Source organism: Lepidochelys kempii, chromosome 8 (assembly GCF_965140265.1).
Source record: "Lepidochelys kempii isolate rLepKem1 chromosome 8, rLepKem1.hap2, whole genome shotgun sequence".
NCBI lineage: Eukaryota > Metazoa > Chordata > Testudines > Cheloniidae > Lepidochelys > Lepidochelys kempii.
Genome location: NC_133263.1, coordinates 83,984,968 through 84,010,171, shown reverse-complemented (window position 1 = coordinate 84,010,171; position 25,204 = coordinate 83,984,968). Strand labels below are relative to the sequence as shown.

The 25,204-nt window shown below is 42.7% G+C and overlaps 1 protein-coding gene across 6 annotated transcripts in view; it reads left to right on the top strand.

The window, feature by feature from the left end:
• The first annotated feature begins 313 nt into the window (after positions 1 to 313).
• Positions 314 to 25,204, top strand: part of ST6GALNAC5 (ST6 N-acetylgalactosaminide alpha-2,6-sialyltransferase 5) — a 150,314-nt gene continuing 125,423 nt past the window's right edge. For all 6 annotated transcript variants that reach the window (XR_012160440.1, XR_012160441.1, XM_073357303.1 and 3 more), the window contains exons 1-2: positions 314 to 547; positions 1,613 to 1,843. Coding sequence is in view for 4 of the 6 variants with exons in the window: in XM_073357303.1 (XP_073213404.1) it covers positions 493 to 547; positions 1,613 to 1,843 (286 nt within the window). In the remaining 2 variants the exon portion in view is untranslated. The remainder of the gene's footprint in view (positions 548 to 1,612; positions 1,844 to 25,204) is intronic.

Genomic DNA, 25,204 nt, shown 5'->3' with positions numbered 1-25,204 from the left:
GCTACAGCTCACTTCATCGGATGCATACCATTTTTTCATTCTTTGTGTGTATAAAAAGATCTTCTATACTTTCCACAGTATGCATCCGATGAAGTGAGCTGTAGCTCAGGAAAGCTTATGCTCTAATAAATTGGTTAGTCTCTAAGGTGCCACAAGTACTCCTTTTCTTTTTGCGAATATAGACTAACACGGCTGTTACTCTGAAACCTTTAACTTCTACTTATCCTGAAACTGCCTCAGTGCTGGAGACGAGGAAGGACCCGGAGTAGTTTAGGACCCAGCAGACAGTGGCAGGCGGCAGTTGTGTAGATCACTGAGAGACTAAGAGGGTCCAGTCCAGTTTTAATTCTGTCTCTAATCTCTGCCACAGCAGTGCTTTCCCCAACAGCCCCAGCTCGGGCTCGGGCGTCTGTCTCTCCAGCCTGATCCCCGGCAAAAAACATGTCACTGGCTTCCTCACAGTAGCAACCCTAGAGGGAAAAGTGGCCCCAGATGCGCAAGCCTGAGGATTCGGTACAAAGAGGTGCACAAAATGAAGACCCTGATGGTAAGTCAGTTGTTGGACCTAATTACCCTAGGTCACCCGGGGACCAAACGAAAGCAGCCCTGGTGGGGAAGAAGACGAGGGTAGTGGATCGGGGCTGGCCAGGGCATCAGACATATGCTCCAGCCTTTCCAGGGCTGCTATCTTCTCTTTTGTTATATTTGACGAAGGGGAACAAACCCGAGGAGGAGGAGGAGGAGAACTTTCCACCTGCTTTTCTTTTATTCTTGTGCAGCGTTATTGTTCAGAGCGGGTGGGAAACGGATCGGCTTAAAGGATGAGTCTGGATGTAACTTGGCTAGAGCAACAATTCCTAACAGTCATGAAAACGCAGGGGTGGAACGGCTAAAGGGGGATGAAGGCACGGGAAAGAGAGCGGAGGGGGAAGGGGAAGCCTGGGAAGGGGAAGGAAGGAGAGGGGGACAGGGAAAGACGGGGCTGGGGGGCAGAGGCGGAAGGAAAGGAAGAAGAAGGGGATGAGAGATGAAGGGGTGGAGAAGGGAGGGAGGGAGGCAGCGAGAGGGGGAGAGGAGAGGGGCGGCGGCGGGGGAGGGGGGATTATTGGAGTTCTCTAGCCGCACTTTTGCCTGGTCTTCATTGGTGTCAAACTTGCAGGAGCTGCACAGGGAAAGGCGCGGCGATTGCTGCCAAAATAGACCCCCTCACCCGAGCAGCTGCACCCTCCCGCCCGCCTGGATAGACACTGCCCCGCAAGTGAAACAAACTGGGAGCCCCGCCTTCGCCGCTGCCCCGGGCTAGGTGTAGCCCCCTGCAATGTGATCCCCCCCCCCGAGAGAGGGGGGCAAATAGGTAGCGCGGCATAGGGCTGGGGTGGGGGGGGGGTGTGCAGAGCAGGAGACCCAGACTCCAGCCCGTCTCCCCCGCTCAGGATTTGAACCATCCCCCCGCCCCTCGCCTCCTTCCAGGGTGTCCAGTCTTTTCCCACGCGGGTCGGGGTTTGAACTGCGCCCTCCCCCGTTAGGCTCCCTCCGTCCGTGGGTCTGTGCCCCAGGCCCTGCGCTTTGCAGTTCGCAGCGGCGGCTCAGTGTCTCTTTGTCCCCTTTGCAGCGCCACGGGCTGGCGGTGTGTTTAGCGCTCACCACCATGTGCACCAGCTTGTTGCTCATGTACAGCAGCATCGGCGGCGGGGGCCAGAAAGAGCCGAGCCAGCAGCAGCAGGTGGCGGCGGCGGCCAGTGGGAAGCCGGAGAGCAAGCAGCTGGGCGCCAGCCAGCAGCGCCCCAGGCTCCCTGTGGGGGCTGGGCTCCTGGAGGGCTACAGCGGCGTCCTGGACCACAAGGTGAGGCGATGGCACCCCGGCCTGGACACGAGGGCAGGGGGGATGGAGCACCCCAGGCAGGTGCAAGGCCCTTTGGGGGATCTATGGGTGCCTCCCACATGGTTCTTCCCAGCTCAGGGCCTGCTCTCCCAGCAGAAGCTTTGCTCTCCCAGCAGGTCCTGAATGATTGGCTCAGACATGTCATTCGGCACCATTCCCCTGGGAGAGGGGTGGGACTGGGGTGGTGGTACTCCTTGTCCATGGGGTAGCCGTGACTCCTGCATCCCTTGCCCTGGTGTGACTCTACTGCCCTTTGCTTAATGGGAAGCGGGACTGTGACTCATGGTGGCAGGGACGTCATTGTTTTCCGCTCGTTCTATGTGTATGAGGGAGGGGGGTGGTATGACTGGCCCCCTTAGCCATTTATTTGTGGTGGTACACCAGTGGTTTCATTGCTTCCGGACTGATGCCTCGGACCCTATTCTACTCTTCTCTGCTCACGTCTGTATACTGCACTCATTCCTGTAGTATCTGAGCACCTTCCAGTAATGCAGAAAGCAGAGTGGCTGCACCTCTGTTCTGTGTTTGTTTCTCCACAAGCAGTGTTTTATTTTGGATTTTTAAAAAATAATATACATACCCATTGCTCTAGGTTTATGTTAGAGATAGCAAGGTCAAAGAACCGGGCCTTGACTTAGAGTGGAAGGTGGTGCAGCTTGCGATGATCCTTAGTTCTTGTAAGAGTTCATGCCACAGACTTGGACTGGCCCCCAAGAAAGCATAGGTGAGCTTCATCTTTATTGTAGAAAGGTCCATTGTGCCAGAAGAGTGAAGTTGTCGACCACGGTCTTCCTCTTGGAGGCATGCTGGCTGTGGTGCATCTCTGTGATTATGTACATTGCCGCCCTTTGATCTCAGGTGAACAAACTCTGGTGCCCTTCACCCATTCTGGGTAAACTGTGGTATCCCTTCCCTCAAGTTACGCTGCCTGTGGTGCTCAAAACCCCAGAGTGGGCTGACTGGGAACACTTGAGTCTGGGATGTCAGACTTCCGTATCCTTTACCTAAGGGTGAACGGACTCTGGTGTCCATCACCAGTGGTGTGCAATCTTGGCTGCCCCTCACATAGGACAGACCTTAGTGCCCGTCGTTTGGCGTGGGTAGATCCTGGAACCCCTCACAGAAGGCAGGGAGGGTGGATGGAGTCTAGTGGAGTAGGGCTCTCTAATGTGGTATCTAGACTCAGGAGAAGAAATATACAAAAGAAAGATATTGGCACGTATAAAGGTTGTATTTTGTGGTTGTAGTGGCATTTCCCTTCAGGGATAAAATTTAACAATTATTCACAATACTAAAATGTCACAGGCTACAGTATGTACAGCTACTGGCATTAGTGGGCCAGTACTAGTTTACTACCAAAGTAAATCACCTTATGCTTGAGGAGAATATTTGTTTGAAAATCAAGGCATTGGGCCTTGTAGAGCAAAGTATCGCATCAGGAATGTCTACACTGCAGTCGAAGGTGTGGTTGCAGCTTAGGTAGGCATACCTGCACTAGCACAAGCTAGCTAACACAGCTACAAATAGCAGTAAAGATGTGGTGGTAGAAGCATCAGTGTGGGATGTAGAAGCCTGCCTGGAACCCTCGCTTGCCTGATTTGAAACCCCTGCCACCTTATCTGCATTGGTCTTGTTAACTGTGCTAGCTAGGTTAAAGTTATTCAGGTATGCCTATCTGAGCTTCAGTCACACCTCCAATTGCAGCATAAACATACCCTAAATTTCAGTTATCACGTACTATGCTCAGATTACCTACCACATTCTTCTTTTACTTCATATACAGTCAGAATAGTAGTTCCAGGTCCACTCAGACATGGTGGCCACACAGCTTCTAAGAATATGGCTAACATATCTAATTTCCTATTCACTGTTGAAGAATGCTTTGCATGAGCCTCTCAGCACCTACTGAGGTTTGAAACTTTTTTCTTATTAATCTTTGTTTTCATGCATTTTACCTTGATTCTGCATCACAGCCAATGTTCTTAGCTTCAGCAGCGTTTTGCACTTTAGAAGCTGTATAATATTTTTTTTGAACTGAGCTCTTAAAAATTGTGGAACAGGCTGGATGGCTCTGAATCTGGTTCTTAGCATTTCACCCTTAGCATCTCAGGCCAACAGTGGTTGAAAATCATTGCCACCTGATGACTGAAATAAGTGGGACATCTCCCTTTAGTTCTTAGTAGCCAAGTGTTTACATTATAAAAACTATCAGGAGTGGCACAGAATCACTGTTTGTTGATAGCTGCTGCTGAGAGGTCAAAGACTGAGGGAAATAGCAACCACCTTGCTACTCCTAGAAGCTCTTACCTCACAGCAAGACTGCGGCACATTGTCAGGCCAGTCTGGAGAAGCTTTCCCTGCTTTTGTCTGTGCTGTACTTGTTCAATGACTAAAGAGAGGACACTGGTCTCACAGACTATCAAAGCAGCACCTTTCATGACGTCTGTAGTTGATACGAATTTTTATATTGACTTCCACAGAAGCAGGATCAGGCTCTGCCTAGTCATCAGACAGGGGGATGTAACTTTTTGATAGTTTATCAAAATGAGGATCACAATGTTAGCAATAAATGGCATGCTAATATTTTATGAGCAATTACCGCATGTGAGTAGGACAGAATTTATGAAAACAGAAAGGCTAGCAGTATTCTAAATCTTGCAAGAAATAAGTATTTAACCATCTGATTGTTCTGAAGTGAACATGAGAACAAGACTCTGGATAGTTAAAAAGCTTTTTACCCAGTATTGACTCAACAGTGGTTACTACCAATAACATGTGAGAGTTCTGCCACAGATGTAACTGGAAAATATTTCAGACCACCAGATTTTGCATTTCCCCCCCAAAAAAAGTACCATAACAAAACCAATCTTGCAAACAAAATATGAGTTTTTAGGCCTTTGCTGAAGCGCTCAGAGAACTTGATGACCAACCCACTAATTTACATGGATCACAATGATATTTATATATATAATTAAACAGATCAGAGAGTAGTACAGTTAATCAAGTGTTTGAAGAACAGTCATTCTGCAAATAGTCTTATAGCTCCATAATCTCTCAGACGTTAGTGCTGGGACTTTATTCCTACATGGAAAAAAATATTCTGCTTTCTTCTTTACTCCGTCCACCTAAACAGGCAACAGCATTGACATGTTTGGGGTGAGTGGCTCATAGTGTCATCACATTAACCATTCTTATCTGGAAAATTATGGGGATAAGGAAAATGAGTCTGAGGGTTCAGTCTATTCCATTTTGTTATATCACAAAATCATAGAGCATTTTGGAATAGAGTAGTCAATTGCTCCTAAGGAGATCAAGGAGATTGGTCCTGGTGAGCTGGGGGGGGTGTCAAACATTGAAGTTGAGCTGTAATGGAGACTTTTGTGGCATATGGCTAGCAACATGAATGAAGTCCTCTATCCATAAAAGTTCTACTGTGGAGTGGAGACTTTATTATGCAATAAACATCTTGATGGAGGCATTATGATGTAACAGATCTACCAGGGGGAGACTTTATTCTGGAATAACCTTGTCAGGGGAGAGTGTGTCGTGACATAAAGCTCAGCAGTATGTAGTTATGTATGACAGAGGGGTTTGGGCTTCTTTTTATGGCACTGCCTCTGTGTTTTGAGATAGTGGAATTAGTCTGTACATATAGCATATATAGTTATTAAACACTAATACAGTTAAGAGATTAAAAAATGGAAAAAGTATTTAATGTTTCCATCAAACTTTGAGGGAGAAGAAAGAGTACAATCGGATACAGTGTTTGATTGTAACAAGACTTGGAAAAGATTTAATTGGGTGAAAAAATATATACACATAGTAGAAAAATGTGTTTTACCAGGCTTACATTTGGAGCTGTTTGAAAGTGTTATAATTAATTGGATGCTGACTATCTTGTGTTTATATTTTGTTGCTTTTGTGCCACCAGCAGTGATCTCTATTTTTCTCATTTTAACAAATCATAATACTGGTTCATTGCATTTTGATTATCCTTGTTTAAAGTTTTTAGCAGCTTCTGTGTGCAATAGGTGATAACATTCAATTTGCATTACAGAGCATGCGACAGAGATAGAAAATGGTACCGTTCGCTGTATTCCAGATTGCAGGCACCTCTGCACACAGCCAGCAGTTCTGGCTTGGCACTGTTACCATCTGTAATCTCTCAAAGTACTGTACACATTACTGTTGCTGATTACGGATCAGTGAGCTTAGCATGTTATGCATTTACGGTTTTGACTTAAAAATACAGGGTCAGATTTGTGCTGTCCTTAATTGCGCAAACTTTCCATTGACTTTATTGGTAGTTTTGCTTGAATGTGTGGACAACAGAATTTGGCAACAGAAAATAAAAGACAGAGAGGGGAATGCAGCACAGGTAGCTGTGTGAAGTGTAAGTCTTCATAAAATAAGAGTTATCTAAGGTGGAATTTGGCTGATGGAGATACTGACTGTGGATATGCAGTATAATTACACAGGCCAGGAATTTAGTTAATTGATAAAATACGTTAGCAAAACATTTTTATCAAAACAGAAACACATTTAAAGAAATGTAGCTACCTGATAAGTCTGAGTATCTAGTGTAGCTGAAGGAACGTGGTCTCTGGTCTCTTATTTCATTATGCATGTAAGGTATGAAGTTGTTATACATAAACTCACACCATGCAACTTGTAAAAACAAGGGTGGGCCACATTGGGTGGGGAAATTGCATGCAGGGCCATGAATGTAGGGCTGGGGCAGGGGGTTGGGGTGCAGGAGGGGGTGCGGTGTGCAGGAAGGGGCTCAGGGCAAGGGGTTGGGGCACAGGAGGGGTGCGAGGTGTATGAGGGGGCTCAGGGCAGAGGGTTGGGGTTCAGGGAGGGGTGAGGAGTGTGGGAGGTGGCTCAGGGCAGGGGGTTGGGGGCTCAGGGCAGGGGGCTGGAGTGCAGGAGGAGTGTGGGGTGTGGCAGGGGGCTCAAAACAGGGGGTTGGGGTGCAGGAGAGTGCAGCAGGGGGCTCAGGATAGGGGGCTCAGGACAGGGGGTTGGTGTGCAGAGGGGTGCGGCAGGGGGCTCAGGGCAGGGGGTTGGGGTGCAGGCGGGGTGAGGGGTGCAGGCTCCGGCCCAGCTCCGCTTACCTTGAGTGGCTCCGGGGTGGCAGCAGCATGCAGCAGGGCTAAGGCACACTCCCTTCCTGTCCTGGCCCCACACCGCTCCTGGAGGCGGCCAGCACCATGTCCCTGCAGCCCCAGGGGGAGGGAGGGGCAGAGGGATCCACGTGCTTCCCTTGCCTGTGGGTACCTCGCCCAAAGCTGCCATTGGCCATGGTTCCCCGTTCCCTGCCAATGGGAGCTGCAGGAAGCAGCGCCTGCAGGCGAGGGCAGTGCGGGGAGCCCTCTGCCCCCTGCTCCTCCAGGGGCCTCAGGGACATGGTGCCGGCCACTTCGGGAGCGGTGCGGGTACAAGCAGGCAGGGAGCCTGCCTTAGCCCCGCGGCGCCACAGGGGTGGCAATCCCGCAGGTCGGATCCAAAGGCCCTGATGGGCCGGATCTAGCCCGCAGGCTGTAGTTTGCCCACCCCTGGTGTAAAAGCTTGTACTAACACACACACAAATAATGTGATTCTGATAACATCCCTGGTTACTGTGATCGTAAATATCAAAGGCAGATCCTAAACTGGAGTAAATTGTCATAGCTTCAGTGAAGTCAATGAAGCTATGACAATTTACAACATCTGAGGATCTGTCCCCAAGTAGTTTGGATATCATCAGAACTCAGAAATGTGTGTAAAGCTTCATTCACTTCTTTTGCTTGATCGATTTTATATATTTGAAGAATTTTAACAACTAAAACTAGTTTTTATTAAACTCATCTCTTTGCACTGAACTTATCCATGTGTTCAGTGTTTTTAAAATGTTCTTTCATAGAAACCCAAACAACACAAAACTATTTGGGAGATTTTTTTTTTTAGTCCTACAGATTGATTTCGGTACAGTTATGAACAACAATGGGAGAGGTGGTCAGACTGAGACAGAGTTAACTCAGGCTAATTCAGCTGACAGTGGTTAATTTGCATATTGCAGTCCTTTTTGGTTTGAAACGCTGTAAAAGTATCTAGGCCTTTTCTCACACTTTCAAAATGTCACATTTCATGTGTATTATGTGACATCCATGAAATGTACCATAGTGCTCTGATCCCTTCTTTACAACAGACTAAGGTAGAAAGTTCTTTTTCTTTACAGACTTTGTGGAAAATAGCAGAACTCATAGAAGGACTCTAAAAATGCAGGATCCATTTTTTGTCTGTGGTTTCTCCATTGATCCTAGTTATGACCCTCACTCTGACTTGAGAACAATGAAGCTACAGTAAATATCTCTCCACTGTGAATATTAATATAATCATATATTAATAAATAATAGCAGCATCACACACACACATACCCTAGAAGGTTCACAAAATGCTTTGTTTTTCATCGTTAGTTTCATTGTTCTTATATGTATCTGTAGTATGCACTGTACTGTACTATTATATTGGATATCCTTTTAAATTTGCCATGTTGTACAGTTCTCACATGTTGAGTTTTACTTATGGGCATTTCAGGCAAACTGTCCTCTTAAGAGACCCAATTCTGCTTCTAATGACTACAGTGGGAGCAAGGCTGAGCCAAAGGAGACTAGCCATGAAGGAAACTGTAGTGTTTGCTCACCTCTTCCTGATGACTTTCCCTTAAGTTTTCCCCTTTAACCTGTACTGGAACTTAGGTGGAAATTGGAAGTCAGAATTTACAGGGATGTCTATAAATCTGCAGAACTTCTGATTACAGGCAGAGCTTTCCTTTTGTTACCGACCTTCTACATTAATCCAACCTGCATTGCTCAGTACAGCACGGTGTACAGTGCTATTGATGCAGAGATGGCATTGATAGTAAGGAATTCAGTGTATTAATTTAACTTCTAATTAATGCAATTATGATCAAATCAGCAGAGCTTTGGTGCTGATATAAACTGATGTGACAGCCCAAAGGTCACTTTCAAGGTGAGATTAAACGTCATACTGTCTCACCTCATCCCTAAGTAATGTGTCTCCATTTGTCAGTGCTATTTTGTTCTAACAGGTTTCAGAGTAGCAGCTGTGTTAGTCTGTATTCGCAAAAAGAAAAGGAGTACTTGTGGCATCTTAGAGACTAACAAATTTATTTGAGCATAAGCTTTCGTGGGCTACAGCTCATTTCATCGGATGCATTCATCCACTGAATACATCCGATGAAGTGAGCTGTAGCTCACGAAAGCTTATGCTCAAATAAATTTGTTAGTCTCTAAGGTGCCACAAGTACTCCTTTTCTTTTTGTTCTAACAGTTAACATTAAGTGCTTTAAGACCAGGATAATTAGTGAAGCTTCCTGTCAGCTTGAAAAGCAAATACTTTAAGTTCAGAGACTCCTACTAATGGTTCTCAAATTCTCACTTTTGAAAATTTCCAAATGCCTGTGTAATTTAATTGTAGATAAGAGCCAGATTCTCCCCTGATCACCATAAAACCCTGTGGGGCAATCAGAGCCTCCTTGCAGCAGAACTGGTGGAGTTCCTTGGTGCTAATGGTGGGCTAGGGGCCATACAGAGGATATGTGCATTGTGGAGTTCTGTTCTGTTGGGAAAACCTGCATGTTAGCACAGGTGATGGGACGGGTGAAGATGGGGCTGGGATGGGGAACCTGCTACTGTTTGGAGTGTATTCTGGAGGAGAGGGTTTGCCCCTAAATGCATAAGAGAAGTGCATTGTATGTTTTAAGTATGTGTATATTAAGTACAATCATAAATATTGGATTCTCAAAGAAACATTGTCAGTTATAATGTAGGACAAAAATAAATTATTTTATAAGTGAGATGCAAATCAATTATATATAATTAGTAAACTTAAACATTCCCCTGGTGTGTTTTGAACCCAAACACAACAGTATTGTGTTAGTGCATAAGAACAAGGACTTGTAGCATCACTGTTTAAGCAAAGGGGACTGTAAAGAGTAAATCCACAGCATAAATGGTAAACAAGCAGCATAGGTTAATTTCAGTTTTAATAATCTAGAGTGTGGTTAGTAACACGTTAGAAATTTATTAAAAAAAATGATTTATACTTACATGTGCCCCTTTAAGATAGCATTGCAGTTATAGTCAAAAATAGCATCACAGAAGAGATACTTTGATTAAAAAATAGTGTGGAATAGACAAAGGATAACGACTCTCAATTAGTAGTCTCTGAACTCTGAATTAGCTTCGCTTTTTAATTCCACTACTTAATATTTTGCTTTGCCAGCACCTCACAGTGTCATACCAAATAATATCATGTTTGTAGTTTAGTACATTATTAGCATCCTTATATATTGCCGTGGCTTAAGTACTCAAGAACAAAATATTCTATAAAGTTCATATTGTTAGTCAAAGTTAACGTAGAGTATATTTTGTCCTCAGCTGTGGGAGGTCAGAAGTAGAGAGAACAGTTATAACAATAGTCAGTAGAGCATCCGTCCCAGTAGTTTTCTCTAAGGAAAAGAAAAATTAAGCAGGGAAGATCTGTGCAAACATGTACAGGCACTACGTACAGGAAGCTTAAGGGAAACTGCTCTTCTTGGGAAACTGTTCACTGAGAAATAATCAGGAATAAAAGGAGCAGGTTCTTCTGGGACTGCGTTCATCACCAAGAACGTGTTTCTCCCCACCTTTCCTTCTGGTTCGAAGGCTCAGGGATATGCCTCCTCTATAGTGACATGGGTCACACTCAGGCTCATTTCTCTTCTGAACTTGTGTTTTCTTTTCCTTGCGTTACATTCTCGATGGACAGACACCTATTCCATAGTGATGAAATGTGCCCTCTAACCCTGCTCAAAAACATAAGAGGAACATAGAGGCACAGAATGCACTTCTCCAGCCCACTGCCAGGAAAATGGGCTGTGGTCATAGACTGTGATAGTCACCATAGCCCCTCCATGCTCCTTAGGTGAGGGCTTTGGGCCGCTTATTATCCGTAAGCACAGATCTCATGACCTGTTCCCATCCTGCAGCAGCCCCATACTTGACAGCCTATTCAGGGCCATTGTGCATACCCATTCCAGAGAACACAGAGGATCACAGGCACCAGGTGCAGCTGTAGAACCTGTGACTTCTCATCTGAGCTCCACGGCAGAGTTTAAGGGGCGTCCTTGTGTGAGCCATCCACATTTGGCTGAACTCACCCTCAGAGATTATAACAGTTACACCTGTACTTTTAAATATTGCTGTCCATTGTATTCCTAATGCTGCTGTAAAAGGGTTGGTTCCAGCTACGTCGGCATATTGGTTGGCTCTAAAATAGGAAAATAAAAACTCAAAATAGAGTCGGTGTGACTGTGACTGGCAGGGAAATGCTGAATTAAAACTGCCACTTCTTTCTCAACTCATCTGCTTGTGCTCAGCTGTTTGTTGGGATCCTTCCTAGGAAAAATCCCTCTTCCAGTGTTCAGATCATTTTGTTCTTCATTTTTTTATTGATAAGGATCCAAAATTCATTTTAAAAATTAAAAACATGTAATAACTCCCTGCCCTGCTAATTCCCCATCCATGTGCACGTTCCTTCTGATATTGCCTCACTTGCTCTGCCTTTGAATGGGACTGTCCAGTTTTGCCTTTCAGCACTGTAATGTTTACTTTGCAACTATTACAAATAGTGGGCCAGTTTGTTGTAACCGTGGTTACATTGAATAGTAGACATTGACTGCAAAGTCCCATTGCAGCCAATGGGACTGACTGTGGAGTAGGGTGCTGCCAGATATGAGTAAGGGTCTTGCAGTCTGACCCAGTGTCAGCCTGAAAGTGTGTCAGTAAGTCTCTTCCTCCTCCATGCCACTGGGAGTGCCATGGATGTAAGACACGACGCAGTGCTCTAGCTCCATGCAGCATGCTTACCGAGCAGCAATACGTTATTGAGTTAGTCAGGATTTTACATATTGCAAATGTTACTTGTCTCGGAGTAGTCTTATTAAACAAATCTTGGTAATGAGAACAGTGTGTCAGATGTTTGATAGACTTACTTAAAATACCGTCTGTCTAACTTTGTGCATTTCTGTAACACCTAACAACATAGATTGAGACTGACAAGTGGCATTGATGGCCGCATTTTCAAACCTGAATGCCGAAAGACAGGCACCTAGATCAGAATTTAGGCATTTAAATCACTGTTAGAGACACTGACATCCTGGTTTAGACACCTACATCTGCATATTTGTGTCTAAAACCGCCTGTTAGGTGTCTTCCTTTAAACACCCAAGTTTGACATTCTGGCCAAGTGTTGTCAGTATAGCTAGGTTATTACTCTATGTATTGACAGGTCAGTTCCTTTGCTGAAGTTTGCGATATACCTTACGGTGTTCCTACTACGTAAAATCCTTCTGAAAGGTTGACAACAACATGTAAGTCTTAGTTCACAAAGTCCCCCCAAAAACAATAGAATTTTTGGTAGTAGCCTTTCAGTCCATCTAATCGAGGCCTGCTAAGAAATACATTAAAAACTATTCAGAAACATACATATGCACATGCATAATTAACCCCTTATTAGATTTAAATACCTCTTTTCTTTCAATCTGTACGAACACCCAAATAGCCACAGTTTGTAAAAATAATTAGAGCCAGATTCTTGGCCTCACCTGTGTCTGCTTTGCACTTCTGCAACAGCACAAAGCAGCTCAGGTTCCTGCACCTTGTAGCACTGGGGGCAGGCATGGCATTGATGAAGAGGGTTGGGGCCTGGAGTGACTGCTGTTCCTGATTCCCAGCCAGTGCATGGCCCAGTGGGACTGCTGCAGTTGGTGCAGTTTGTAACAGCCAGGTTCTAAATTATGCTGGGACTATCTTGGCCCCAAGAGAGTGGAAGGTTTGCCTCAGAAGCACCTTTCACTCCCAACTCAGCTGAGTCTAAACTCATCACAGCTGGGAATCCAGCTCTCAGTGTCTAGATCCTGCCTCTGTTCTCATTGAAGACAATGGCACAACATCCTGGGACTTTAATAGGAGCAGGCCCTGAATCTTTCTATCAGTATGCTCACAACACTCCTGTTGACTTCAGCGTGGAATGATAACATGATATGTCTCCTCGCCTTTTATTTTTTTTCTGCTGGAGAATTACAAAATGTGTTCGGAGCTAATGTGACCTCTTAACATTGCTAAAGATTTAGAGATGCAGTTTGTATGAAAGACACTATGCAGACAAAGCTGTTTGTTAGACAAAAATTAAACTATAGCCCACTAAAATATTTTTTCTTCCACCATCTGTTTTTAATAGGAAATAAAAAAGGGCCATATCTCTTTACATCAAAATCTGGAAAGAAAATTCACACCTGAGCTGAAAACCTGTCTGCCAAGTTTTATACTGTTGTGGAGTACAGTAAAAGTGCTGAGTTAAAAGCATCTTAGAAATGGGATTTATGACAGAACCCTGACAAAGCTCTAATACCTATAGTGGTACTCCCAGACACATCTAGAATAAAGTGATGGATGATAAGGATACTCAGCTCTCATTAAAGTTTCTCAGAACTTATTTGTTATAATTATCCCGCTTCCTGGGTTTTTTTCAGTGTATGTGATGATGCCATATCTCCTTTGTATTGCACAAAGGGAAAATACTGTTTTAAAAAGACAATATCCTAACTTCTGAACTTTCTGATCTGGTTATGTTGGAGAGTCTACCTAGATAGGAAAAGAGGATTAATGCCACTTGAAAGCAGCAGAGTTAAACAAGGCCACATTAAATATGGCCCTCAACAAAGACTCTGTAAAATTGTTCAATCCAGTGAAGACAGAAAATGCATGAAAACCTTGTGACTGCTAACTGGGTAGTATCTTTATTATCAAGTGGCAAAAATGTTCGTCATGTACTGTAGCTTAAATTGTGCTTCCATATCCTGTCAAGTGTGGATGACAAGGATTGTATGTGTCTTTCTTTTCTGTTACTGGAAGCGCTTTTTGTGTAGCAGTCTGTGCAAAGTACTGCATCTTTGGACTTCAGAATATAAAGTAATGCTTTGAAGACATGAATATTGTAATTTCTTTGTTTCTCTTAGACAAAGAGAGATCTGTGCTTTTTAAATTTCATAGCCCATATTTTTTCATCAATAAAAGTACTGAAAATTACATTGCTGTGTTTATTAAAGTTGTGTTTCTATATAGTAATACACATACAACATCTTATACAGCTGTAAGGATAAAGTTAAGCTCCTTTGTCAAGCGTGTTGGTATGGCAGGGGTTTTAATCTTCTACTGTCAGAGCCTGGTTAGATATGGTCTTGGTTTAAGCAGAATCTGTGTGCAAAGAAATTAAAGAATCAACCTTTCCTATATTTATGCCTTAGCTTATTTGCACAGAGCAAGGAATAAAAGAGAAGTTGTGTAGTACATACGTTCCTCTACAAGAATATTGCATTTGGAGCCCATATTTAGCCTCATAATAACTTGCTTTATGTTTATGCTTCTAAAAGATGAGGCTGAAGTTGGCAAAAATGTTCAAAATTTTAAATCCATGAAAATGAGATCTACACTTGGAGACAGGACAGCTTATTGAAAAGAAGACAGGGAAATCATAACACAGCTTACTTTTCCTAATTAAAATTCCATAGAGTTGTCTACAGTATGTTCACGTTTTATTGCATCAGTAATTACTCTTCCATTTTCCTTTCAGATTATAACGTTAAGTCACCAAGAAAGCATGTACTGTAGTTACAGCATCTTTAGACAAGGCAAGCCATTAAATAGTCTTACAACAAAAACGGCATGAAAAAAATGGTACAGTTGGGAGGCAAAGTCAAATCCACAGTTAAGGGATTAAAGTTCAATTTGAAGACACAACAGGGCATAAATACAATAAGATTTAAGGGGCTGCTGTGTTATGCTTATAAGTATTAGAGGTTTAGATCTCATCTGTGAATGTCCTCACTCATACTGGACTGTTTAATGATGTTAATGTTGTCTTAATGGAAACTTCCATAGATGTCTTTTAATCAGTTGTGGTCCGCTAATGTACAATTAGTGTAATTATGCAATTTGTGTAAATATATGTAATCACAGAATTGAAAGAGATAATTGTCAAATGTGATGATACCATTTAAATGTTTGACGATGTCTACTTTTTAGGATTGATAAAAAATGCAATGCACCTGTGAAGCAGAGGCTATTAGGTGCAGTAGTTTAGCTGTCTAAAAATATTATTTTTCTAAAATGTCAAAGCCAATCAATCTACGATTTTTGAGGAACAGGAACAGAGAAAGCCACTGAAGAATCCTAAATTCTTTCTTTTGCTCTTCTTCAAGTATAATCAAAGGATGTATAAACAACGAGGAATCCTTGTGACACCTTAGAGACTAACAAAGGATGTATGTTCTAGAAATGTTGCGCACGCAGCCACCACAGTCTGTAAAACAATCCATCTTCCACCACAGCTCATTAAATAATAATAGTTTGCACTTACATATCCCTGTGCTTCTGAGGATCTTAAAGTGTTTTACAAATATTAAAAATTGAGCCTCACAGCATCTTGGTAACAGAGGGAGGTATTCTTACCTTCATATTGCACAGTAGGAAACTGAAGCACAGAAAGGTTCAGGCCAAATTTTTCAAACTTGGATGCCTCATTTGGCATCTAAGGATTTTCTGATGCGCTAAAGTGATTTAGGAGCACAAGTCCCACAGAGAGAGAATGGCGCTTGTGCTCCTCAGTCACTTCAGCACATTTGAATATCCCGCTCTAAACTCCTATCCAGGCACTTAAATAAGTGGCTTGATTCTTGGAGGTGTTAAGCACATGCAGTTCCCAATGACTAAAGTGGCCTAGGGAAGGCTAATCCTTTGAACACTGGCATTTGGTGTGCACTCAAGGGCCACATAATTTACTGCATTCTAATAAATGAAGCTTGAGAACACAGGTACTCAAAGGCTAAAAGTAAGCAAGCACAGACAACTTAAAAGGAAATAGGTCCTGATCCAAAGCCCAGTAACATCAATGGAAAGACTCCTGTTGATTTGAGTGGGCTTTGGATCACTTCACTATATTAGGACCATGTAGCAGGGTGATTACCATCCAAGCTCCTCCTCATGGCCAGAGGGCGCTCTGCAGTACCCTGCATTTGTTCTTCTTGGACTCCTCAAAACTCCAGAGCACAGTCCAAATGAAACACTCCCCCTCTGGGATCCAGTTTATTTAATCCTGACACCCATTGGCATTCCATGTCCCACCCCTAGCCCCAGCTCAGTGGCTCTTTCCCTTTGGGTAGGGAGTCCCCAGCCCTCCTTCCTGGAGCTGGATTATAATTCCTTTACTCTCTGCAGATGCCTAAACTCCCTTAGTGGCAGGATCTTCCCTGCAAGAGCATTCTTACTCTCTGTAGTTTCCTGAGGTCCCCGTTCCCACTCTGCGGGATCCTACTGCTCTTATAGCGGGATCATCTGAATTCACTCAGGTGTGCCTCTTCAGGAATCAGCCATTACGTGCTAACAACTTTCAATCAGTACTAAAATGGGTTGCACTGGAAAGTGGTAAGGCTCCTGCAGTCCTTCAAATTCATAGGGCACTCAGTGCCCCACTAATGGGTTAATATTTGTGTGTAACCCTATGTCATAAATATAAAGGGAAGGGTAAACCCCTTTGAAATCCCTCCTGGCCAGGGGAAAGCTCCTCTCACCTGTAAAGGGTTAAGAAGCTAAAGGTAACCTCGCTGGCACCTGACCAAAATGACCAATGAGGAGACAAGATACTTTCAAAAGCTGGGAGGAGGGAGAGAAACAAAGGGTCTGTATGTCTGTCTGTATGCTGGTTTCTGCTGGGGATAGACCAGGAATGGAGTCTTAGAACTTTTAGTAAGTAATCTAGCTAAGTATGTGTTAGATTATGGTTTCTTTAAATGGCTGAGAAAAGAATTGTGCTGAATAGAATAACTATTTCTGTCTGTGTATCTTTTTTGTAACTTAAGGTTTTGCCTAGAGGGGTTCTCTATGTTTTTGAATCTAATTACCCTGTAAGATATCTACCATCCTGATTTTACAGGGGGGATTTCTTTATTTCTATTTACTTCTATTTTTATTAAAAGTCTTCTTGTAAGAAAACTGAATGCTTTTTCATTGTTCTCAGATCCAAGGGTTTGGGTCTGTGGTCACCTATGCAAATTGGTGAGGCTTTTTATCCAACATTTCCCAGGAAAGTGGGGGGGTGCAAGTGTTGGGAGGATTGTTCATTGTTCTTAAGATCCAAGGGTCTGGGTCTGTAGTCACCTAGGCAAATTGGTGATGCTTTTTACTAAACCTTGTCCAGGAAGTGGGGTGCAAGGTTTTGGGAAGTATTTTGGGGGGAAAGACGCGTCCAAACAGCTCTTCCCCAGTAACCAGTATTAGTTTGGTGGTGGTAGCGGCCAATCCAAGGACGACGGGTGGAATATTTTGTACCTTGGGGAAGTTTTGACCTAAGCTGGTAAAGATAAGCTTAGGAGGTTTTTCATGCAGGTCCCCACATCTGTACCCTAGAGTTCAGAGTGGGGGAGGAACCTTGACACCTTAACTTCCATTGACTGATACTTGGAAACACAGTGAACAAATAAACATCTGTAAGAAGTTGTTAAATTAGTTATTTCATATGTGTTTCATTCCAAAAGACTACCAGATGTGATACACAGCAAGAATTCAATGTGAACAGTTCTTTTTTTGGTTTATGCAGTAATCAGCATTGAGGAAACTAAGATGGTCTTCCAGTCTTAAAATAATGAAACTAAAATTTAAGAACTGATTTCAGTTTTATTTTCTGAGGACCAGGAACAGATACCTTTTCTCATCCCTTCTCTCCATTGTAGGGAATGGAAATGAAGCGAAGATAAAATTGAGATAGTTACAGGGAAGAAATGAGAAATAGCGAACTCTGGTTATCGCAAATAGCAAAGCTGTAAACTTTGTAATACTGTTAATGGCTTTGCTGCATTGCCCAGTTTTTTGAATTAAGGGTGCATTCCCCCTCTGCAGCAAAACAGACCATTCTGATTACACCCTGGAAAACACATCTTTTAGATCTGCTGCAAGTGTTTGTGGCTTAAACTAGATACATGATTCACAAATGGTGAACCCTGACAAATAATCCATCAGGTGATGCTGAGACTCTGTCATGAGAGCTTGCCTCCCACAGCTGTGTTTTTTTCTCCTGTATTATGATCCATCACTTGTGCATCGTCTAACAGTCTTATATTGACAAAGACTCTTATAACCTCTCTTTGTTTATCTTAGGAGAACAGAAGCCTAGCATTGGATGAATAATATTCTCTCACATTGCTTTTTTACAGCTAAAGATACTCAGAAAATGCACAAGCCCTCCTTCGCCTGAAAAAAAAAATCACACTTACCAAATGACCCAATCCTGGTTCTGCCACAGCCAGGGGCACACCTCATTCAGTGGGAGCAGGAGCACAACCTGAGTTTGCAGCCTGATTTGATTAAATGCCATTAGGAAGGATTCTCAATACTGAGGTCTCAATTCTTTGAGACATTCAACCCTGCCTGTAAAGTGCAGAGCACCCTCCACTTCTACATGGGCGTGTTGATCATTTCCCGACCTACATTGGGATCAGTAGGAGATCAGGTCCTCTCTCTGCTAAATGCATGTAGCTCGATGAAACGATTGGGAACCGCTGTAATATAGGGTCCAGTCAAGTGAGATACTGAGCACCTTCTGCAACATGCTGAGAGCTCTCAGCTTCCTGCAGGGGGTCTCATTGTTAAAATAGAAGGGGAAACCTAGTATACTGTAAGAGAAATGGGGGTTGCTGTGCTGATGCGTAATTGGAATGAAGGAACTCATGATGTTATTAATTTTGAAGCATTTTTATGGTCCCTGAGATAAGGGGCTGAGATTGTTGGAATATGATGCCTGCTTTTATCAACAGTTCCATATTTAAGGAAAGATACAAGCTCTGCATTGCCGGCTAACCCACATGCCCCTCATAATGTCTTCTCAGCCTTCACCTGTGAGGCTTGCATGGTTGAGAGTTGATGCAGCATTTGTTCTCAGTTGTGGCCTTTATTTAACAGCAGTACTATGTTATGAGTGGTGCCTGGATTATAGTCCAGTGCTGAGGGACCACTGAAACCCTGCCTTTTAATACTTCAAGTTAGTGCTGAGCTGAAGTCCCAGAGGTTCACTAAAAGACCAGAACTTTCTTTCATAAGCCACTGACCTTTCTTCTTGATTATCTTGGTGAACTGGTGCTGTCTTTCAGTTAATAGAACTTTGTAATCAAGGAGCCAAGAGGGCTGAAATGGAAGCAACAGGTTTGCTGCCAGTTAGATGTTAATGTGAGTTATGAACATCTTTTAAATGTGGTGTTATAAATCCGCCGAAGGGAGAAGAGTGCTCACATTCAGGGATATATTAATAAAAGTGGAGGGAACAGAAAAGAATACATTTGTTGAATAAGGTTGTTGCCGGCACCCAGTGCCAAGAGGCTGAACAACAGCTTGAGTGGTTCGTTACCCAGGGTGCTACACCCAATAATCACAACAGGGTGGAGAAGCAGAAAAGTGTATTTGAAGCTTCAAATAGGTACAGGGAGATTTGAATCTCAAATCCTGTACACAGAGCAGGAAGTTACACAGGCTTTTATACATCCTTTTTCCCAGCATACTTATCCAATAGCAAGCTGCCCCAAGTATCCATATAGCCAGCCAATCCAGTTCCCAGCTAGTTCCCTGGTTCTCTGTATCATTTGTTAAACTATACATTAAGCTGCTTTATTCAGCATTGTTCTTCCATATCTCCCCTGTTTGGCCTTGCTTAGTTTCAGGCAGTCTGACTCTGCAGCATATTGTTGCAGATTCTCAGCATAACTGCTGTGAGTGCCTCCAGGCGGGAGGGGGGGCCAAGGACACCTGGGCCTAGTGCGAGGGGGCTTCATTGACACTCGTGGTCTTCCATCCCCTCGAGTTACCTAGTGGCCATGCCCCAGTGTCCCCAACAAGGTGGAAAGACATGTCACTCACCTTGAAATCTGAGACATTAGTACAAAAACCTTCCCTCTATAAATGCAAACATGTGTGGGATCATATATTACACGTATTTAGTTTTCTGAGAGTTTAATATTTCAGTAAATACAACCCCTACTAGTAAATATGGCTACATTGGGAATGACTCTATCATTCCATTGCTGGGCTGGGACAGAGAAGGAGGAGGGCAAGGGGCAAAGTATTCGTGGACCATTCAGAGCCCTGCTTGGCAACAGATGTGAGTTAAAGCTACCTCAGGGCTGTTCTCATTTATACTTTACTTCCTGTAGCCTCCTGTGGTCTTTGGGAAGCAGAGAATAGCCGCTGTGCTGTGCTGTCCTTTCCGACCATGCCCAACACAAGGGGCTGAGAGAATGGCCACTGTGAAGAACTCTTACGGCCAGGTCTTCTGTACAGGATCTTTCTCAGGAGGCAGTTTCTACCCATTTTCAGGCTGTTATGCTGCTGGAGCAGTGTGAAAGGGCCTGAGCATAAATGACAACCGAGTTTATTGAATCTGTTTTTAGCTTGACATTATCTTTAAATATTAAAAGAGAAAAATTTTAAACCCAGTGCATTTGTTCTTAGCCACCTGCTTCAGAGAGAGCCAGCTGTAAGAGTTTGTAGGGTTCCACTCTTCAGGTATTACAAGCTGTTCCCAAGGAGAACAAGATGTGAAAACTTTCTAAAAATATAGGCACCTGGAACCTTTTCACGTGTGTGCCAGAACAGGTGTTGTGAGTGTGGTATCTTCTACTCTTTGCTTTAGCTCCCACTTTTCAGCGCTTAATTCTCACCCCTACAGGGTCTATTGAGAAAGAGTCAAGATATAGAACAAATACTATCAGCACCTACATCTAACCAGAAATGTAACAACCCCAGTGCCAAATACTCATTTCCCTGTCTTAAACAATTTGTTCAAGCATTTCTCTAAACTCTCACTGGGGACATGTTCTTGTAGGACTGATGTTTAGCGCCGGACACATCTCCATCAAATGCCACTTACCGCAAGATGTTTTTATTAAAACCAAGCATTTAATTTGTTTTAATTTGTCTTTAGTGGCAGGGATTTTTTTTTAAATTTACAGGCAGTTTGTAAACAAATAGCATGGCAGTTTCCAAGTACCAGCTTCTGTACTTAGGGGCCATAAAAGCAGGCAGGTTCCTGTTAGCAAACTTTGCTATTCAACTGGCAATGAACTAGTTGGCTTTGAGCTACATATGAACACATCTCAAGAATATATTTCATATTCAATTAATTGTTTGTATAAAATAGTACTTGGCACTTACACTACACTTTTTATCTGAGATTTTCAAAGCCTTTTGCAAGTGGTTCAGTTTTATTACCCCCGAATCACAGCTAAAAGAATGAAATCAATGTCACACTTCTAGGCATTCACTTTAAATCTTTCTTTTTTGTTTCATGGGAGATGAAACCATCAAAGACACAGACCAACAGTCTGGCAAATCCTGGATCTCCCTGTCCCCTGCATGCTTCTTGGAGAAGCCCCAAACGCCTTTTATTCTAGCATCCAGAAGGGCGGGGCAAAGGAAAGTAAACCGATGCAACAAAAAACCCATAGTGGGGTTTATAAACCCCACTATCTAGACCTGACAGTGGGGTATAGAGTGGGGGGAGAAAATAACTCTTTCATCCCAGCCACCATGAAGTGGGAGATGGAGGTGGGAAAGTGTCTCTCTCTCATCCAACCAGAGCTTTTCAACATTTGCATTGTGAAGTTGAATAACTTTGTGCAGCTGCTGAATCAGGGCCAAGCATTCTCATCAGTTATGGATGATGAATGGTACAGCGCAAGTATTGCCGCTCTGTGTCGGGCTGTCACATATCTCGTATATCTGTGACACCATTCAGCGGCGATGATTCTTTGCACGTTGCCCTTGACTCTGCTCAGTACTTTAGCTGTTGGGCTTTAGCGATAACCCTGTTTAAGTAAATGGGGCCATAGATACCTCTCAGAGATGATTGTTTCAGGCTTTCAGGAGGCCAGTGTGTCATTGGGTCATATTTGGAAGCTTGTCTTTGAAGTCAGAAGGGCTAGAGACATAATCTTCTTTCAGTAAAGGTTAAATTCTGTAGAAGCTCATGCTCTCAATGAGTGCCAGTATACTGTACCACCATGTATCAACTCAATCCATCCTTAAATGGAAGTGTACCGTTACTGAGTGATGGGTGTATTTTTGTGTTAAGGTCCTCTTTCCTGTGTGTCATTTCCTCATTTTAGTGCATGTTCAGTGCATTACACCATGTAATACTGGAAACCTGTGCTCCAAAATTCAGTGCAAAATGTTCCTCCTTTAACTTGTAAATTGTGATAATAATAGCCTTTAAAGTGGAGTGGGGCAACATTTTTTGAATTAATAGTTATATTCGCCAGAAAATGCAGTTTTAGTCAACATAGAACTGTTTGCGAATTTGTCATGAATTTGCCCAAATAGTTTTGGACCCCCCCCAAAAAAAAAGGCTACATTCCCGAGGGGACTTTGGTACCAGTCATGAAATGAAGGCATGGTGTGGTGCCCCCTTCTTCTAATCTTTAGTCTACTGGTTAGGGCACTCCCCTTGGGGGGAAGACCTGGTTCAAGTCCCTGTTCCAGAGTAGCAAGATGAACCTGGGGTGCGGGAGGAGACACATGTTGAACTCCCCACTCTGGACTGGCTTTGAGAGACTGAGAAAGACCCACCTCTAGAATGACAGGTTTCAGAGTAGCAGCTGTGTTAGTCTGTATCCGCAAAAAAACAGGAGTACTCGTGGCACCTTAGAGACTAACAAATTTATTAAAGCATAAGCTTTCATGGGCTACAGCCCACTTCATTGGATGCATAGAATGGAACATATAGTAAGAAGATATATATATATACACACACACAGAGAAGGTGGAAGTTGCCATACAAACTGTAAGAAGCTAATTAATTAAGATGAGCTATTATCAGCAGGAGAAAAAAACTTTTGTAGTGATAATCAAGATGGCCCATGTAGAAAAGTTGACAAGGTGGTGTGAGGATACTTAACATGGGGAAATAGATTCAATATGTGTAATGACCCAGCCACTCCCCGTCTCTATTCAAACCCAAGTTAATGGTATCTCATTTGCATATTAATTCAAGCTCAGCAGTTTCTCCTTGGAGTCTGTTTTTGAAGCTTTTCTAGTCTGTTGGGTAGGGCACTCCCCTGAGGAGGAAGATGTGGGTTCAAGACCCTCTCCAGGCTGGCACATCCCATGTGAGTGCCCTAACCACCAGGCTAACAGTTATAAGGGGGCTGGCAGCAGCAACTCCTTCTCAGGCTGTTTTGTGAATGTTGCCTTTTTAAAATGCCTAGAAACAAAACTAACCATTTTGTGTGACCTGAAATAAACTTTTTAAAATTTGCTTAAAATCCCAACAAGTTTCAGAATTGGTTAAAAGAAAACAGGTTTTTTTAAGTCTTTTTTTAAACTGCCAGTGAACCCCCAAAAACCAGTTATTCACACAGCTCTACTCTAAACTCACTGACTTGTAGGAACCACCCTGTATCATTTAGGTGCTCTAAAAAAACAAGAAGCAGAAGAGACGTGGTTAAATATATGGGAATAATAAGGAAAATGTTTCTTTAGATGCAACAATAGATTTATGTTAGCTCAATATTACTGTTGTGGAAGACCATGGGAAGAACTCAGATTTTTAAATTAAGACAAATCTTAAGCCTCTGTAGAGCACATGAAAAGCTGTGCAAAACTCAGATAGCTATTTTGTACGAGTAGGTTTATACTATAACTCACAACAGGGCATATTGATATGTTTCACTCTTTATAGTCTGCCTCTTTCTCATTTATTTTCATTTTCGTCGTAATGACTGTTTGGTTTCCTCCCCCTTTCTGTGGATTGCCCAGCCCCTTTTTTCTTTTGAGAACTAGTGTGTTAACAATTATACTCTACTTCATTTTGCTCTTTTTGCCAACTGTTGAATCTAACTGTTCTCTGCAGACATGTTTAATACGTAGCATTATTGCTTTATTCAAGCATTTACATTTGATTGATGAGTTTATCTATGCAGGTCTTACAGAAGTCTATTAAATCTGTTTATTTGTGATTCTGATATAATTGTGCATGCCAGTGTTGTTGCTGTTTTCCAGAAGATTAACCATATTTTATAGAACCTAGATTTCAGTTTTTGAATGGAAAGTGGTGATGATTTCAGTGTTTGATTTATAGACAGAAAATTAAGCTTGATAGGGCACAATCAAGAAGTAAACAGTAAGAAATAAGTGCCAGCTACCTTCTTGTATCCTTTTATTTGTTTGAAAATATCCAAGAATAATTTAAGCTATTAGATTCTAAATCCATCTCATACTTTTAGACAATGTCATACATTTTGTTGTCTCTTTTTCCTCCTATCTTTAGCTGTATTGTCATAAATTTCCTTGTCGTCTTTTTCTATTGAAAATTGTGAAGAAATACTGAAAGGCCATCATCTTTGTCTTCATCTGAATTGTATTTTCACCCTCATTGATTGTAATAGGATGTAATGTATTCTATGTATCCTAAAATTGATGCAACATAGAAAATAGTATTTATGGACTTATGAACTTAAAAACAAACAAATATCCATTATTATTCATGTAATGCTGCATCAACTATATAATATAATTTATCAGGTATGGAACACTGAGTCCCATTGAAACCAATGAGAAATGAGTATATGACTATTCAACGTGCTTATTTGCTGTAATGTTTTTGGTTATTTAGAGCTCGTGTGGGCTTTGTTGATTACTTGATATGCATTTTTGAGATGTGCAGCAGTCACCCTTAAAACCTTGCCAGTTGAGCATTAGGTATATGGATATACTGTATTTCCCTCAGCATAGGTCTGATCCCAAGCCCTCTGAAATCATTGGGAATCTTACTGAAGATTTACTTTTCTAAGGCAAGGTTACTACCCCTTGTCCTTTGTGTGTATGGTTGGGGAGGAGTCAAATTATAAGATGAGAGAAGAAGGGAGAAGAATCAGTAGTCTTATGGTTAGAGCCTAGTCAACTTGAATTTAAATAGCCAGGATTGACTAAGCACATTATGATTTTCATAAGGATGAAGTACTACTAACATACTTATTTGGTCAAGGAGAAATATGTCATTGACTCCAATGGGACTGGGATTAAATCCACTGCTTCCCCTGACCCTTCTGTATGATCTTTACCTTCAAACCCTCTCAGAGACTGTTGGTACTTTAGTTGTTCACCACTCATGGCAGAAAAACACACAGGGCCATATCCAGCCCCCCTTTGTGGTGCTCCTCTTTGTGGTGCCTTGCAAACA